Raw genomic sequence first — 19741 nt, forward strand, 5'->3', positions numbered from 1 at the left:
CAGACTGTACTTGAAATAAGTAAGAAATTTACATCATTACATTACAGTTATTCTGGAAAAATAATAGAATTAATGAAGAAAACAGTTAAGACTGGAGCACCACTCAATCCTCCAATTTGGTGGGTTGACCCAAAGAATACTGTGGCTCATGGAATTAGCTCTGGTTAGTAAGTAATGAATTAAAAGATCTTTATTTAAGTTTATTACTTCTACTGAATTTTCCAAGGTTTCTCACACCACTCTCCTAAACCACAACCTCAAAAATGTTGGTTCCAACTTTTAACTTTATTATTTTCCATCAATCAGTTGAAATATGAGAAGCGTGTTTCCAAAGTGTACTATATCCACTTTGGAAAACTTTTCACAAAATGGAAAAAATTATTAGAATGGTCTTTCGATCTATGCGCGAAATTAATTTTTTATGCAATTCCTTTAATTTTTCTTCTATTTTACAAAGTAAAATCAAAATCATTCTCACAAGTCTGTAATTAATAAACTAAAAAATTAATACGGAGCTGGATAGTACATTTTGGTCTTTAACCTAGATATAGTATTTTATGGAAAAAAGAAAAATGGATATAGAACATTTTATACTGAATTATTGTTTTTTTCACAAAATTAAAAACACTTGTGGAATTACTAAGACATTTATTTTATATTGAAAATAATACAAGTTTACAATAATCATTAAGAAATAAAAACCAATTAATTACGTTGTAATTATTTTACATTGTTAAAGTAGAAATTAAACATGAAACATTAAATTATTATTTAAGCTGTTAAATAACAGTAATGAATCTATATTTATGTTAAGTCAAGAATATTATTTATGTTTTCATACAATTTTTTTTTCAAAAAATAAATAAGTTAACATATTTTTAGAAAATTTTTAATTTAATACATATTTTTTTAAAGATCATTGAAAAAAAACATATTATAAAGGTGCAATTTGAAAGTCTATATAAACAAAAATTATCTTTGTTGTTTTTTTTTGTCTTCAGTCATTTGACTGGTTTGATGCAGCTCTCCAAGATTCCCTATCTAGTGCTAGTCGTTTCATTTCAGTATACCCTCTACATCCTACATCCCCAACAATTTGTTTTACATACTCCAAACGTGGCCTGCCTACACAATTTTTCCCTTCTACCTGTCCTTCCAATATTAAAGCGACTATTCCAGGATGCCTTAGTATGTGGCCTATAAGTCTGTCTCTTCTTTTAACTATATTTTTCCAAATGCTTCTTTCTTCATCTATTTGCTGCAATACCTCTTCATTTGTCACTTTATCCACCCATCTGATTTTTAACATTCTCCTATAGCACCACATTTCAAAAGCTTCTAATCTTTTCTTCTCAGATACTCCGATTGTCCAAGTTTCACTTCCATATAAAGCGACACTCCAAACATACACTTTCAAAAATCTTTTCCTGACATTTAAATTAATTTTTGATGTAAACAAATTATATTTCTTACTGAAGGCTCGTTTAGCTTGTGCTATTCGGCATTTTATATCGCTCCTGCTTCGTCCATCTTTTGTAATTTTACTTCCCAAATAACAAAATTCTTCTACTTCCATAATCTTTTCTCCTCCTATTTTCACATTCAGCGGTCCATCTTTGTTATTTCTACTACATTTCATTACTTTTGTTTTGTTCTTGTTTATTTTCATGCGATAGTTCTTGCGTAGGACTTCATCTATGCCGTTCATTGTTTCTTCTAAATCCTTTTTACTCTCGGCTAGAATTACTATATCATCAGCAAACCGTAGCATCTTTATCTTTTCACCTTGTACTGTTACTCCGAATCTAAATTGTTCTTTAACATCATTAACTGCTAGTTCCATGTAAAGATTAAAAAGTAACGGAGATAGGGAACATCCTTGTCGGACTCCCTTTCTTATTAGGGCTTCTTTCTTATGTTCTTCAATTGTTATTGTTGCTGTTTGGTTCCTGTACATGTTAGCAATTGTTCTTCTATCTCTGTATTTGAACCCTAATTTTTTTAAAATGCTGAACATTTTATTCCAGTCTACGTTATCGAAAGCCTTTTCTAGGTCTATAAACGCCAAGTATGTTGGTTTGTTTTTCTTTAATCTTCCTTCTACTATTAATCTGAGGCCTAAAATTGCTTCCCTTGTCCCTATACTTTTCCTGAAACCAAATTGGTCTTCTCCTAACACTTCTTCCACTCTCCTCTCAATTCTTCTGTATAAAATTCTAGTTAAGATTTTTGATGCATGACTAGTTAAGCTAATTGTTCTGTATTCTTCACATTTATCTGCCCCTGCTTTCTTTGGTATCATAACTATAACACTTTTTTTGAAGTCTGATGGAAATTCCCCATTTTCATAAATATTACACACCAGTTTGTATAATCTATCAATCGTTTCCTCACCTGCACTGCGCAGTAATTCTACAGGTATTCCGTCTATTCCAGGAGCCTTTCTGCCATTTAAATCTTTTAATGCTCTCTTAAATTCAGATCTCAGTATTGTTTCTCCCATTTCATCCTCCTCAACTTCCTCTTCTTCCTCTATAACACCATGTTCTAATTCATTTCCTCCGTATAACTCTTCAATATATTCCACCCATCTATCGACTTTACCTTTCGTATTATATATTGGTGTACCATCTTTGTTTAACACATTATTAGATTTTAATTTATGTACCCCAAAATTTTCCTTAACTTTCCTGTATGCTCCATCTATTTTACCAATGTTCATTTCTCTTTCCACTTCTGAACACTTTTCTTTAATCCACTCTTCTTTCACCAGTTTGCACTTCCTGTTTATAGCATTTCTTAATTTCCGATAGTTCCTTTTACTTTCTTCATCACTAGCATTCTTATATTTTCTACGTTCATCAATCAGCTGCAATATATCGTCTGAAACCCAAGGTTTTCTACCGGTTCTCTTTATTCCGCCTAAGTTTGCTTCTGCTGATTTAAGAATTTCCTTTTTAACATTCTCCCATTCTTCTTCTACATTTTCTACCTTATCTTTTTTACTCAGACCTCTTGCGATGTCCTCCTCAAAAATCTTCTTTACCTCCTCTTCCTCAAGCTTCTCTAAATTCCACCGATTCATCTGACACCTTTTCTTCAGGTTTTTAAACCCCTAATCTTTGTTGTAATAATCATTATTTTCAACATCTGCATTATTTGGATTATTTGCTTGAAGGCAATTTTTGTAGAAAGATTGACTTTCACAGTCATCTACTTTTGCTGCTGACATTTGATTAGATTTTTTTACTTGGTGCAATAGTAATATAATTTTAGAAATTTCTATTTTTTACTTTCAAAAAACTATATCTGGTTCCCATTCCTTCACTGTAGTACTGCTGCACTGTTATAGCTAAAGCTTTTTTATAATCAAAAATCAAACTGGATAACTTTGGCATCTGTTATATTAAATCCCTTTTGATTTTTTAAATACGGTTTAATTTATTCTTTCCAATTTTGGATAATGACTTCACAGGCTGAATGAATGTTCCAATCAATGGCAAATATGTGGTTATGTTCCTTTGGTTTAACTATTTGCTGTTTCTTTCAAAATTGCTTTCTGCAACCCCAGAAGTTCTGTCTGCAGGTAAATAAGAATAGCCATGCACTGGGAGTGTCAACTGTATATTAATCTACTCCTTTGAACAGAATATGACAAGCATAAAAAGCGTTGTATAATTTTTGTTCTAGCCAGTGCATGAATCACAAGACACTTGCAAAGATTTTATGGTTTTATTTTGCGGTGTTTGAAAATGCATGAGTAGTACTCTATTGAGAAAATACCACACACATTAAATTGTTTGGTTACAACCTCTTCAACATTCAGACTCTTCTCTTTCTCTTTTTTCAGTGATTTCTAAGACTTGTGGATAATTATGCTAAATGTCCAGTATCATAGCTGAGAGAGTAATAAGCATCAGTAATTTCTGTTCTTGAAAGAGGTTGATTCTGCATTAAGTCAAACACCACAGTTACACTTTCATTTGGTCGAAGGTTGAGCATCTTTAAAAAAAGCACTACTTTGCTTATAGACTAGGTATTCAGTAATCAATATTTTTTTGATTTCTAAATTTTTTTCTAGTTGCTACTTAATTTCAGCCGAACACATTCAGAACAGACATCGGTTTTTTTGGAAACGAAAGCTAAATTAAAAATCATGTGTAAAAGACTCCAATAATAGTACTATATTTACATATCTCATGATTATTTCTGTACAACTCCCAGAGAGATCTCTGTTTTAGATCTGTGCCTGCCATGATGAATTATTATAATTGGGCCACTATAATCTACTGTGCAAGAAGAGAATGTTTGGGAAGGAATCACTCTACCAGGCGGCAATTGATCAAGCTGTTGGGATTGAGCTTTTGCATCAAATCTAAAGCAAGTTAAACACTGATTGATGAAATGATTCTTTTTGCATTTATTTATCCAGTATCTCTGTCACAACAAATGATGTGATAATTGTACACCACAGTGTAAGAGTCTTAAGTGTTCAGAGTTAATAATTTTGTAATATTCACATACTGATCTAAAACAATAGTATGTTTTAACATGATACTGTAGTAGAGAACGTTGAAGTCTGCTTCCTACATGGATTAGACCTAAATCATATAGAAATGAATCTAGTGAACTAAGCTTACTTTGTTTGTCAATGACCTGACTGTTTCTAAGACTCTTTATCTCATTATTGTAATACATTGATTGTGATTGACGTATAAAAAAGTAAAGAGTATAATCTAATTCCTTAGTAGTAAAGTACTAAAATTACATTCACACAGTTTTGATGTAATATTGTGAATGAATCTGAAACAGAAACTAAATGTTTGTAATAAAGCATGTAAAGATGCAAACCTTTGTGTGTAATCAAATATAACATTAGATATACATGAACTTAACATAGTTTTACGCCTTTCTAATAAGCATTCAGGATTTAAATTGTAATTAATCATAATATTACAATCCGTTGGCCAATGGGAAGAAGATTGCAATAGCCAAGGAGGACCGTACCAAAACAATAACATATCAAGTAGCTTGCTTGGTGAGCAACCACTAGACAATACGTCTGCTGGATTATCAGAGGATTTGATGTAATGCCAATTAGTAATTGAAGTGTTTTATTGAATTTCAGAAACTATTACCTATTAATACTTTACAATTCCGAAGAATGTCCATGAATCCAACAAAGTGCTATGGTGGAATCCGAGTATAAGTATCTTGTCAAAGTGTATCTTTAATGCAGTAGATACCTTCACGAATAAATGTGAAAGTAGTAAACAACCACAGAGTTCAAGTCTGGGTAATAAGATTTGTTTTAAGGGGAGCTAATTTTGATTTAGAACATAGTAAATTAGGTGTAATTACATGATTGGAGTATAAAGTGCATATATAAAGGCAACAACTGTAGCTCTTAATAGAGGTATCAGAAAATCCATGTAATTGAATAGAATGAATTTTACTATTATTAAACTTATGGATCTACTTATCTTAAATGGCTCAATTAAATGTAATTGATTATACAATGAAAGCCATTGTATTATTAATGGTTTGGGTAATATTTTGTCCCAGTCAATTTTGAGTTGTCAATGATGCATAAACTGTTTGCGTGAAAATATAATAGGGCCAATGAGTCCTAGAGGATCATAGACACCTGCTATGATGGAAAGAATATTCCTTTTAGTATAAATTTTAGAGTTGTTAGAATGAGTGATTTGGAAATTTAGTGTATCTGACTTGTTCCATAGAACTCCTAGAGTATGTATGTTATGTTCATGATTAGATGGTATGGATGAATTATAATTAGATGTAGAAATACTGCAATTGTTAGAATACCATGTATGAAGTGAAAAACCATACTGTTGTAATAATTTAGAGATATTGTTCTTTAATTGAATAACTTCATTTAGGTTATCTGAACCAGTAATGAGATCATCTATGTAGAAATCATTTTTAATAGCCTGAGAACCTTGTGAAAAATTATTTTCATTTTCAATTGATATTTGAATGAGAAATCTTGTGGCTAAATATGGTGCACAAGAGGTTCCATAAATTATGGTTCATAGTGCGTAATATTTTATCTCTTGTTTTGGAGAATTACATGAGAGAATCTGTTGTAAATTAGAATCACTGGATTTAACTAGTGCCTATCGATACATCTTTTTTATGTTGGAGGTAATGACATAATTATGAGTTCGGAATCTTAACAGTGTAGAAAATAAATCTTGTTTGACAACAGGTACGACTAGTAGAGTATCGTTAAGAGATAAACTGAGTAGTTTTAGATGAACCATTGAAAACCACACAAAGTTTGGTTGTTAGACTAGTAGATTTAAATACCAACCCACCGGGTTGGTCTAGTGGTTAACGCGTCTTCCCAAATCAGCTGATTTGGAAGTAGAAAGTTACAGCGTTCAAGTCCTAGTAAAGCCAGATATTTTTACGTGGATTTGAATACTAGATCGTGGATACCGGTGTTCTTTGGTGGTTGGGTTTCAATTAACCACACATCTCAGGAATGGTCGAACTGAGAATGTACAAGACTAACACTTCATTTACACTCATACATATCATCCTCATTCATCCTCTCAAGAATTATCTAAACGGTAGTTACCGGAGGCTAAACAGGAAAAAGAAGAAGATTTAAATACCAGATGATGGGGTACATAACATACATTTGATTTGTTTATTAACAAGTCATCAGAGTTAGGTAATGACATATGACCCAAGTCATAATATTCTTTAAATAAACGTTTAAGATTGAGATCATTGTTTAGCCTTCTTCCAACAATAAAAATCGTTTCTTTGCATTTATGAAAGAATCACCTAGCCTTATATTGTTTGGTTTATGTGTTAAAGCCACTAAAAATCTACCTTGATTATTTTGAGTAGAATCGAGTTGAAAATGTTTTTTTGCAAATACAGCTTTCATTTAATGGAATATCAGTATTAATTTCCTCAATTTTCCAGTAGTTCTCAAGTGCAGTCAAAAGATTTGTACAATTCTTTTGAGAAATAAAAGATGTAATAGTATTATTGCTCTTAGAGTTAATAAGAAAACAACTACTGAGAATATATCCCAATTTGGCTTCTTGGAGAACAGGATATTTAAATTTTTGAATAAATTTTGTAGATAAAATAAAATTAAAGTAAAATTGTGCTCCAATAAGGATGTAAATTTTATTTGTTATAATTAAATTCAGGATCTGCAAAAAGCAGATTATGAGGCAAATTAAAATGCGAAATATCAAAGGCACATATCGGTAGGCTATCTGTTATTTCTGTTAAAATAGCACATTGCAATTTGGATGAAAAATTCATATACGAAGAATCTGCTTGATTGTCACTCTTTTCAGATTTATTGTCTTTTAATTTTGAATTAATATTATTTATATGAATAAGTGTGTTATGTTTTTGAGAATAAATCTCATATACATGTTTAGAATAAGATTCGTCAAGTGAATGATCCACAAGTAAATAACTGAAACAACAATTATGGTGTTCCAGAAATTCCTTCTGTTCATCAACAGAAAAACTTAAAAATTTCTTGCAGCAATGTAAATAATGATTAGAATTACAAATTAGACATTGCTTATAATTAAATTTTAAATAACAGCTTAAAGTATTTGCCTTATATTGTTTGTTAGTATCTATGTTAAAATGTTTAGTGTAGGATTTAATTCCATTGTTGTGTCGTTGTCCCTTGGAATTATGTCTTAAGATGTCTTGATGGTTTGACTTATTTACATTAATATTTTCAAGCATCTGTCTTCTAAATTCAAGGAATTCTATGAAACCTTTGAAGGTGGGAAACCTTTAAGTTGAAAGTTTCTTCTTCCATAATCTGGAGATATTGTAATCTAACTTTGATATTAACAACTGAAAAACAATAAATTCATATGTATTGATTGGATTATGCATTGCTTCAAGAGCATTGACATGATAAAGTAACCAAAGATTCTTCTTTTATGGAATTTAGTTTTAAAATACAATCTGTGTTATGAGATGTAATTAAATTTTTATTATAAAAATGCCTTTTTAATCAATGTAGTGCAATTAATTGTATAATTTTCATTCGTAATTGGTACATTTTTAATAATAGCTAATGCTTCGTCCTTCAAGGAGGTATGCAAATAGTGGAGTTTTTGTAAATTTCCTAAATAGTTTCTATTATGTACTAAATCGCTAAATAAGCTATAATAATGTTGCCAGTCAAGAACATTACCTCTGAAAAATGATAAATTAATTTGTTGCAGTTGCGTTTGCTTAGTTGCTGTAACTACATTAATTTCTTGATTAATGGTTGATTGCTTAACACTATCTATTAAATTGTAATTTAAATTCAAAACTGCATAAATTGTGTTCAATCTGTATACAATTTGCACAAATATCCTCATCATCTTCCATTTCAAGTTACATTTGAATGGCATCATATTTGCCTTGCAACTCTTGAAGATTTCTTAATTTAATTCATAAAAGATGAATATCAATATAAAGTTGAGAAACATTATATTTTTCTATATATAAAAGAACAGATTCTTGTTACAGAGGATTTATTTGATCCTCTCTGTCTAATTAATTGTTCTCTGTTCATTATGAATTAACAGTTTTAATTAATAATTATAAATATAAATAAGAATTAAATAAGAAATTAAATAAAATTACTTGTTGATAATGAAGAAATTAGTTGTAGACTGTATTTCATTGAATATGCAACCATAAAACTCCTTAATTGAGCCATAAATTGGTATGTTGGAAGATTTGTAAGACGTAACCTGGTTGGTCTTTAACTGAAAAATGCCACAATATATTAAGTCACATATCCATGATACGGTGAACCAAAAAAATGTTCAAATATGTGCCTTATTGCACTTATAAATAAAGTAATAAATACCTTATTATTGTGATCAATTATATTTTTATTACATTTCTCTTATAATTTATAATAGATTTAGATACATTTTATTTGTTAAGCTATTTATAATATTAGTAACTGTCATATTTGGATTCACAGTTTTAAGTTACATTTTATAACAGAATTGAAATCACTTTAAATAGATTTACTTTAACATCTTTTTAAGAGCTGATTTACTTTACATTTTTAAAAACAATGTAATAAATACTTAACAATAGTATTTATAAAGAAAAATAAATTATAACAGCTGTTGAACTCAACTTTCTTTTCCTGTTTAGCCTCCGGGAATTACCATTCAGGTATTACTTCAGAGGATTAGTACTTAATTTACAAAAATTAAATGCAAATTTACAAAAGTGTGATTGCAAACTACTGCATGACCTTTATCTTTAGCTTTTCGTTTGATTTCCTTAAGTATAACCTCGATCAGTTTTAGGTTTATGAGAGTGTCTTGGAGAAGTTTCAGTGCAATCTTCCCACTTGTCACTCTTTTCATCATCACATTCACATGCTAACATGTTAAATTAAATTTTGTATCATGTATAACACCCAAAACCTTATGTATTCCAATTAATTTTTGATTGATTAGTGCAAAATAAACTATAATTCACAAAACAAACTACTAGTTTATGAACATCAACACCCTGCTACATCAACACAAAATAACCTCTATGAAATCTTACAACCAGATGTTTGCTGCTATTTTTCAAATCAGGGGTACCAACTCAATCTAACACATCAAAATTTTCACATATTAATTTTATTCTCTATGGAATTACTAATAAAAACCAAAAGAAAGCCTGCCTAGTGCAATGACTAAAGGACAATGATATTTTAACAATGATATGAGGACACCATCGGAAGGATTTAGTACCTTTTGAATTAAACTAGGGTATTGTACCTTATGCAACTAAACAACACCTCTTTTGCAACAAAATTCTTTTTTCAGACTTAATTTAAATATGTTATAGTACATTTTGACAGGAAAATTTCCACTACAATCAAACAATGAATACTACACTAAGGGAAATAATAATAATAAAGTCCAAAGTAAAAAAAAAATGGATATAGTGCATTTTGGAATCAAGCTTTTCATATTTTAACTGTTGTGTATCAGGTTTTCATTGAAATTATTATTTTATTTATTTTTTTAATTTTATTTATTTATTAATTTTACTTAAAAATATATATTTTGAAATTTTAACTATTGTCTCTCATTCTCAGATCTGTTATGTAATTCATTAGTGTAATATCAGAATATATTTTTATTGTTATTAATATATTTCCAACTTAAAAACGTTAATGCTGGTTGAAAAATTTACTGGATGGTAATGAAATGTCTATAATTTGGATTATCTGGTAATTAAATATAATCTGTAAATTTCACCATAATGTACAAGAAAAAAGGTCATGAAAAACTATTTTTTCACAAATACTACCAACCTTGACAATTGTAAATTATCATTATGTTCTAAAATTAACTCTAAGAATGTTCTCTCCTCTTTATAGGTCTTATAATCAACTTCCTTTTAGGATCTGGTAACAAATCTTACAAATATTGAGTACTTGAGAACAAATAATTTAGGCTAATTATTTTTAATCCACCTGAATTAGCTGTTAGTATTATGAAGTTCACCAACATCAGAATTATTATGTCAACTAATGACTAATCATTAAAATCTTGCATAATAATCTTTATATTTTTAACCACTTCCTTGATGCCAGAAAATGAACTTCTTCCAGAAATATAATGTTAATTTTCAGTTCAATATAATGTTACATTATCAGTTCCCCAACATTGTTTTTTTTCATTAACTGTCATTCTGGCATTAACTGGTCATTGTTGCAAGTGTTCTGTTCAAAAAATGTTCTTTGCTTACCTCTGAAACTGGGAGAAAGAGGGAAATCATACATCTTCTGCCAAGAGATAAATTTTTTTCAAAACAATTTGGAGTATAAACTAACAAAATTATAAACTCTGGACATTCTGTTTCAAGGGTAGTTGTACAATGAACATAACCTGTAAATTTTTAAGAAGTCTGTTTGTGTCAATATTGATTTATTTTACAGAAAAGAGAAATGGCAGATTATTAGCAAAGAGGAAGGAGATCATGGAATAGTGAATGTACGAGGTCTGTAATTAAAGTAATGAGATTCGTTCAGAAAAACTTGCGCACATGCATGCATATCACCTTTGAAATAGTTCCCTTGGGAAGTCATGCAATGCTTCAAACAGTTTTCCCACTCTTCATAGCAGTGTTGGAACTCAGAAACTGGAATATCCTTCAGGTGATTGGTTACATTTTTTTTATGTTTTCTATTGTTCCAAAATGGTGTCCTTTGAGGTGTTTTTAAAGTCGAGAACAGGAAAAAGTTCCAGGAACTCAAGTCAGATGAATAAGGTGATTGAGGAACTATAGAAATGTTTTTTTTTGTCAAAAACAAGAATTAATTTAGAGTGCAGTGTGACAAGGTGCATTGTCATGATGCAGCATCCAGTTGTCTTTGATAGCTGGTTTCACATGGGCAACTTTTCTGCAGTCTTTGAAGAATTTCTCGGTAAACTTATTGATTCACAGTCTGTCCTGTAGAAAAACCCTCCAAAAGTCTCTGATTTGCTCAACATTGTCGTCACTTTTTGATGTTAATGGTCTTCCAGAGCGTGGATTATCTGCAACTGATTCCTGGCCTTCTGAAATTGCTTTAAACCACCTAAAAACTTGAGCTTATCACAGGGCGTCAGCTCCATTTGCTCTTTTCAATTGTGAAAAAGTTTCATTAGCATTCTTATAGAGTTTAACACAAAGCTTGATTACTTAATGTTGCTCATAATTAGTATCACTGAGTTTTGTAACGCACAACAAAAACTCATTTCACGAAAAGTTTGTTTACATCTCACATGGCAACAACAGACAAAAAATATTAATACCTAATATAAAGCTGATTTATATATATATGAACAGCTGTTCATATAACCATATGTTTACTGGTAACTTTACAATGTTGCCACTTTGGCTGCCAAAAAAAACTGATCTCATTACTTTACTTACAGACCTCGTATTTCAGAAATGTCATTAGGTAAGAAAGGGCATTCCATTTTTAAAAGAAGTCAGTCACACCATCAGGCTGAAAATATTTCTTCTAGAACCAAATACACTAATACTATACTAGATATTTTACTATATTGCATACCCAATTAATAGAAACCCAATTTGTAGATGTAAAAGGACCTACAACATTTATAAATGTTTGAAATATTCAAACTAGAAAATAAAATACATACTTTTACCTGATTTAATCATTTTCAGAGCAACATTCTAAAGGACATGAAATAACATTGCGTAAATGGAATTTATCATTCATGCAAGTATGTTTACAAGTGCAGACAGTCTATTTGAGTGAATCGATACTCTCATAATAATAGATATTCTATCTATTACAGAACTATTCTAATTATCTATTGCAGAACTTCTGGTACTAATATGATTAGTTTCATTTAGTGACTGTTGTAGTTTTTATTGTATTTTGTAATCCACCCATAAAATATCAGAAACTGATAATACTGGAACAACTAACCCAACATTTTTTTTTCTATAAATACAGGATTATCATTAGAAAATTGTTTCATTTGATCCAGAAATATTGAAAATTCACTATTATCTTCCCTTCAATTGTTACTTCTTGGTTGATAATGCCTCAACAGTTTTGTTATGTGGTTTATTCCACTAAGGTCATTGAAATCAGCACTGATGTGTGGCTGTTGGAAGGCTCTTCAATGAATTTCTCCTGTCTGAGAGAGGACATTTGACTTATTATTTTTAGTATATGATCCTTACATAAGCTTAAGACTTGCATTTAGTTAATGAAATTATGATGAAAAAATTCCGACCTAATGAACTAATGAGGAATCATACTATGAAGCTATAAGCCAGCAGATCAGTTGACTGAATCAGACAGCCACTGTTACCTAATTTTGTTATTGTTACTATTTTATTGTTGTCATTAAATTACTGTGTATTATTATATATATTTCTCAGAAAATATATTAAAAAATCTGACAAGCAAACATAATTTACTACTATATTTTTGAGATCCTGTATTTGAAAAGAAAGTGTTAGGATGATGTAACCAAAACACTATTTTGGAAGTTGACCAACAAAGCATTACTTGTTCATAGTTAAAGATGTAAATTAATCTAAAATAAAATGTATGATATGTATTGGCTACACATTTGTTTCTTATCAATGAATTAGAGTTAACACAATTAGATAATAACACAATTTTCATCTTAAGCAGATAAAACAATTAATTTTACTAATATAATAATTTTGGGATTACTTATGCAAGTTCTTTACAGTTGCTTCCTACTTCTGATTTTTCCATAATATTAACTTAACGTATCTAATTTATAGAGTTGAGAAATATATATTTGGTAGAATATTTAATCGTAGAGTTCAGAGATATAATTTTAGCTGATTGAAAAACAATTTATAATTTTTTCATAACAGTGTAACTCATATGTATTGATGTAATTAATAAAGGTAATGAGTATTTGAGTGAGTATGGTATATCTAATTGCTATGTGTAATAGGTCAGCTGCAACTTAATGGCAATAAGTCAAACTCTCCAGCAGTTGGATTAATTATTTGAGTTTGCTGGTCCAAATTGTTTAAAATCAAAGAATATGTATGGGCTGTTCTAATTACAGGTTCCTTTCATATTTTGACCAGTTTTTGTCAATATCAGTTCAGTATTTTTAAACAAATATTTTTAGGTTCTTTTTTACAATTTAAAAAAAATAATAAAAAAGTTATTTTTTACAATCTTAATTTTACTTTTTCCAGTCGTAAATAAGTAAAACAATTAACCAATCTAAACTATGTAAAAAATATTATAATTAATGTTAAATAAAGAATCATTCAAAAATACTGAAAACTAATAAAATGACTTATAATATAAGAAAGCTTCTTGCTGCCTGTTTTGAAGCTTAGGTCTGTCTTTCCCTTAATTCTGCTATTTAGATTATATGTCGTCCCCATCATGCTAAAGTAATGAATGTGAAAAACTCAACTTTTCAGATCTAAAAAACAGTTTCAATATTAAATATTATACAGGAATGGATATTCGTAAAAGTGAAAAGATTTAAACTAGCCTTCCTAAAAGAGATACACATTGGATAATTTACCACAAGATGCAGCATGTTCAGATTAGTCGTAAACTGACGAATCTGAAAATGCGATTTTTCATATTTGTTACTTTAGCATGGTGGTGACGATATATACAATTGTGTTCAATAGACCATTTTCGAAATTTTTATATGAAATTTATTACACTGTATGTCCTGTATAGTTTGATTTTTTTGAATTTTGCTATTTTTATTGAAATACTTTATGTATGTAAGTGTCCATTTCAAACATAAAAAATTTCCTAATTTTTTATGATAATGCATTTAAATCTGTTGTCACACAACTGATTTTAAGTTTTAAAAAATGTCTTTTTCTAAAAAAATAAAATCTTAATATTTAGTATCTAACAAATATTTCATTATATTATTAAGATATTTACTTCATTTTATTCACAAAGAATTTAATGTATTTGTGAATATTATTATAACTCAATGAATTAAGTTGCTACTCAAAAAAGACAAATTATAAATTAACCTTTATATTAAATGAGAAGTAATAAAATAATTCTAATAGACAACTTCCCAGCAGGTATAAAAAAAAAGTTCACCTTTTATATTATTACATCTATTTTCACTAGAAATCATTGTTGTTAGTTTTTTGGGTTATATTTATTTCTTCATTTACACGAATACTGATAAACATGTTTACTTTATAACTAGGGTCAAATAAAACTACATCTGTTTTTATACGTTTAAAAACACTTACATTTACAATTTAATTCATTTACTCATTTATCTCGTAAATTCATTTTTGCATTTACAAAAATAAATTTACTTTTTTCCTAACTTTGTATCCATTATTTTGACAATGTATTCCAATCTGTTTGGGACAGTTGGTATGAAAATGTGTAGATATATGTGATGTTTGCAGTGTAAAGTTTATTTTTATTTCACTTACAACTTATAATTAATAATATCTATAATCTGTATTATTAATTTTAGAATATTTATTGGGAGAAGATATTCTTGTTGCACCTGTACTGGAAAAAGGAGCAATAGAAAGAGATGTTTACTTACCACGTGGTGTATGGAAAGATGGTAACAATTATAGTAATATTTACACTGGACCTTTTTGGATTAAAAAGTATCCTGCAGATTTATCTACTTTACCTTATTTTATTAAAGTTAAATGTGTGTAATGAAATCATCTTAAAAGATTTATATTATCTAAATTAAATGATTTTCATTATCACTGGTGCTATTTGGTGGTTGAAAAGGTAAACTTCAATATTTTATAGTTAAGAGAAAGAAAGAAAAACTATATTTAATTTGAATTTCATAATTAAAAATCTTTCTTCTACAAATAATTAGATTTATATTAATAGCTGTTACATAAAATGTTAATTTTGAATAAAGAAAATAATAATAATAGTAATAATTGTAAAATGAATATTTTTTAAACTTACAACATTTTCAGTCACTCTTTTAGTCATTTTCAGTAACTAGAACTGATGTTTTCACTGTGACATCAGATACCGTTATTTCTGTCAACTTTTTTACTTTCTGGCTGTTTTAGTCAAATATAATCAATAAGTAGTCAAGTCAAATAATAATCAATAAAGAGTCAAGTTCAACAAGTCAAGAAATCAAGAAGTGTATTCAATCTTCCAAAGCCTTCTTTTAAAGTTAGAAAAAATATTCAGTTTAACAAGTATTTCATCCAATACATCATACCTACAAATGCAAAGTTACTTGTAAAAACAAATTCCACACAGTCTAAATAACCAAGAAAATCAGAATAATATGCATCAAACAATTAAACAACTCTGCAACAAAAAAGATCTTCTAAATTTCAAATAATTGTATGCAAATTACACCTTAAACTTTAAAATATCTTTTGATGCATTTCTATCATTGTCTTTGAAATGGTAAACAGAAGATGGTATGAATGTAAACAACTTAACAACCTACTGACAAAAGAAAAGAAAACATAAGTTTTTATATCTTCTGCTCATAAATTTCTGCTTTATAAGAATTTAACAAATACCTTATCAACCAATGTTGAATTACAACTAATTAAAAAAATCTAAAACATACATACTATTTATAAAAGTCATTTTTGATTCAGAAACACCTGTACAAAATATAAGTGATGAAATACAAGGTCATTTACTAAACAAAATGGAATATATAAAATTGATTTTGTTTACATTGTATTGTATTTTTGCTTATTAACATCATAATGCTATGAATTGTTTTGCTTGAGTTTTCTTTTAATATGGTCTATTATATATATGTTAATGTAATGATATCAAAATTTGTCATCATTAATATTCAATTATGTTCAAATTAGAAATGACTGAATATGTTTGTAATCCCCATGAGGTTTTTGTAATCCTACAATAGTAGTTTTACTGGGGTATTTTCAGTGTAGTAGTATTACAATATTTCAAAGGTGAGATCTTCAAAAGAGAAGTGAATAAGACAACATTTTACATCATTTTAATTGGAATTCACAATCATATTTCAATTCTACACAAATCTTTCCAGAAATGTAACTAAAAACATATTCATAATCAAAAACATCTATTGATCACAACACAATATTACAACAATTGCGAATCTAATAAATTTCATCCAGTAAAATAATATTAAAATGAAATTCAACGTACTGTCTGTTTTTTTTTTTTAGTTATGGTATTAACTTTAGGTGTATATAATTAACCAATACAAATCCACAAGTAGATAAATTTTATGAAAATGGTATCATATTTTGAATTTCTAATACAAGTACTATATTTTATTTAATCTCTTCTTTTCAGGTTTTACAATGTTACAGTACTTACTTTATTAAATCAATATTTATTACGTGTTTGCTTGCTTCTAGTTTCTTAGATTTGATAACAGTGAAGTGAGGAGCTAGGGATTATGACACAAGAATTTTTTTTTCAGAAAATAAATATTTTATTAAATTTGATAAAAAAAAACAATAATTAACATATTTACATGATTTTACAATCCACTTCACTTCTAAAGACCCACGACGGGGAGTCTTACTCTTCAAGACGTTTTAGGGGTTGGCGTCCCAAAGGCTCTAGCCTATGCAGCTTTTTTTCCTACTACACCCCGAGCTGCTAAACCTTATACACTAATACACTTTAGCTTTCTTTTTCCTGTTTAGCCTCCGGTAATTACCTTTCAGCGGATGAATGAGGATGATATGTATGAGTGTAAATGAAGTGTAGTCTTCTACAGTCTCAGTTCGACCATTCCTGAGGTGTGTGGTTAATTGAAACCCAACAACCAAAGAACAACGGTATCCACGATCTAGTATTCAAATCCGTGTAAAAATAAACATTAATACACCTACACTACCCCAATTACACTACACTACACTACACTCAGTGGCGTCGCGACACCTTACGAAACGGAACCGTTACCCAAGGTAAAAACTATCGTGCCAATGGATGGATGACTATGTAGTTAGTGAGCCTATGGGCACTAGCATGAACCCAGTGGTATGCAGCTCTAGCTCCAGCAACCGCTTTGCTGGAGTGTTCGTTAAATTGCCAGGAACCGTACGACAGGACTCCTGGGAACCGTACGACAGTTCCACCCCAACCTTGTAGTGGAAAACACCAGCCTTGTGACGCTTCCGGTTATCCCCCCTTCCTAGACACGATGGACTTTAACGGGAGTAGTCTTTCGCTCTCTAACTTTTTACATCTCATAGTAATAAGCGAGGCCTCGTTGGAATGCCACCAATGTAAATACCTCGGCAGACATTTACATCGGTGATTTTTAAACTCAGATTTTGGGTTAGCTGCAGGCCTCGTCCGGACATCTTGAATGTCCTACATCGTTTCCCTCTGAACTAGCTAACCGAGTTCGCTGAAGCACGAACCCCGCACCTAGTCATACTTTTACTGAGCCATTTTCTAGTAAATGTCTCATAAATTCGAGATATATTAAACAACAACATACCACCAAAATGTTGTTCGCAACAACGAAATTTAGTCCTAGTTCCTTTAGTGAACTTAAAACTTCAGTTCATACCCCTGACTTGGTTAATTACGGACTCCGGTTTGGTCTACAAGTGAGAGACGGACAGACCTCCTACTCCTACTCAGCTCCATTGCAGAGTCCCATGTGACATTTACTTCACTTACAACCACACAGCCGCATGGGAATCTATGCCCTCGACAATTCAGTCGCCATACCGCTGATAGTAATGTTCGCTTATTTCAAAACTGCCCTCGTCAAAATGGCGCTACACCTCACGGTTGCATGGTAATCCATACCCTCGGCAGTGCAGTCGCCGTTCCGCCGACAGCCAACATTCAATAAATAATCACCACAATTTCTATCTAACCGTGGCTCGAATGCCAACACTCCTGCCTCAGGGCAATCAACTGCCCAGGCGGTCTCTAGACACCCGGGGTGCAACTTTACAATACCCTTCAGCCGTCCTGCTCAGGGCGAGGAAACTTAGGAAGCCAGCCGCAATAGTCCGTTCTCTGCGAGTCTTCCAGTTGACTCGTAGATAAAAGAAGGAACCCACTCTCTCCAGTTCCCTAACAACTCTGGTACGCTCAGCATCGTACCGGGGACAAACATAAAGGATATGGTTCACGGTGTCATCGACTCTAAATCCGGGCACAAGCCCGAATCAACCAAACCAAACTATAGCCAAACTATTCCTAAAGGCACCATATCCCTAAAGAAATTGAGTTGTGTGCTGATTGGGGGACCCCCACCTAATTGCTCGCAGCTACCTAACATTTCGAAAAATACCATGCGTGTATCGACCAGTAGAAGAATCGTCCCACCTATTTTGCAAATAGTCAAAACCTTGGTCTTCGATTTTTCGCATATGCCCAGAAGTAAGAAGGCCTCCCTTCTTAGAAGTATACCGCTTGCTACGTTCCGTAGCTAGAATGTCAATGGGTTTTATGCCGGCGATCACAGAGACTGCCTCTCTCGAGACAGTTCTGTAGCCACCGACAACAACAGAAGACGCTGGGATCGCAATAGAATGTCCCTAAAACATTGGAATTGTAAACGATGAGCCCAGACGAGCGCAGCGTACAACATTATGGCCTCACATACACCTTTGTAAAGAATTCTCTTGGTACGATAATTCAACCTCGCCGAGTACATATTTACACTCGCTGGACGAAACCAGATCCATTACTCTAAGAATTGCCTTTGTGCCCTTGCCGGGGCGAAAACCATACTGATCGTGCATCAGCATATGGTTAGAAGTCAACCTACTATTAATGCGGGGATACAAGACTTTCTCTAAAACTTTACCAACTGCAGGCAACAGTGTCAGAGGACGGTAACAAGAATGTATAGTGGGGTCCTTGTCGCCACCTTTGCAGAGCAGTTTCAAACCCCCACGTTTCCAACACGCTGCAAAATGTCCAGCAAAGAGCATCATATTAAAATCCCTAGTCAAGGGACCAAGAATTACTGGCAACGTGCGAATAAGGAGCTCCACTGTCATACCATCATATCTGGGGACTTTATCCTTAGCCATGCTACTAATTACTTGGCGGACTTCCGCCTCACTAATCTCAGAAGGCAAATTCTCAGCCAAAACCTACGACTTCCCTGCGAACACATCAATGATACGAGGTTTCACAACCTCAGTATCATCTAGAAGCAGATCGTTCATCAGAAGATTGAGAACACATCTTTGTCTA

The 19741-nt window shown here is 31.1% G+C and overlaps 1 protein-coding gene across 5 annotated transcripts in view; it reads left to right on the forward strand.

The window, feature by feature from the left end:
- The window catches only part of LOC142332984 (myogenesis-regulating glycosidase-like), a 42224-nt gene extending 26764 nt beyond the window's left edge, over positions 1-15460 (forward strand). The window contains exons 6-9 of one of the 5 annotated variants that reach the window (XR_012758472.1): positions 4-163; positions 3851-4036; positions 10979-11197; positions 15036-15162. Coding sequence is in view for 2 of the 5 variants with exons in the window: in XM_075379750.1 (XP_075235865.1) it covers positions 4-163; positions 15036-15232 (357 nt within the window). In the remaining 3 variants the exon portion in view is untranslated. Of the gene's footprint in view, positions 1-3; positions 164-3850; positions 4037-10978; positions 11198-15035 lie in introns of all 5 variants that reach the window. The other 4 variants (XR_012758481.1, XR_012758471.1, XM_075379750.1 and 1 more) reach the window with 4 other exon arrangements.
- The last annotated feature ends 4281 nt before the right edge of the window (positions 15461-19741 follow it).

This window comes from Lycorma delicatula, chromosome 1, assembly GCF_047948215.1.
Source record: "Lycorma delicatula isolate Av1 chromosome 1, ASM4794821v1, whole genome shotgun sequence".
In the NCBI taxonomy this organism is placed as follows: domain Eukaryota; kingdom Metazoa; phylum Arthropoda; class Insecta; order Hemiptera; family Fulgoridae; genus Lycorma; species Lycorma delicatula.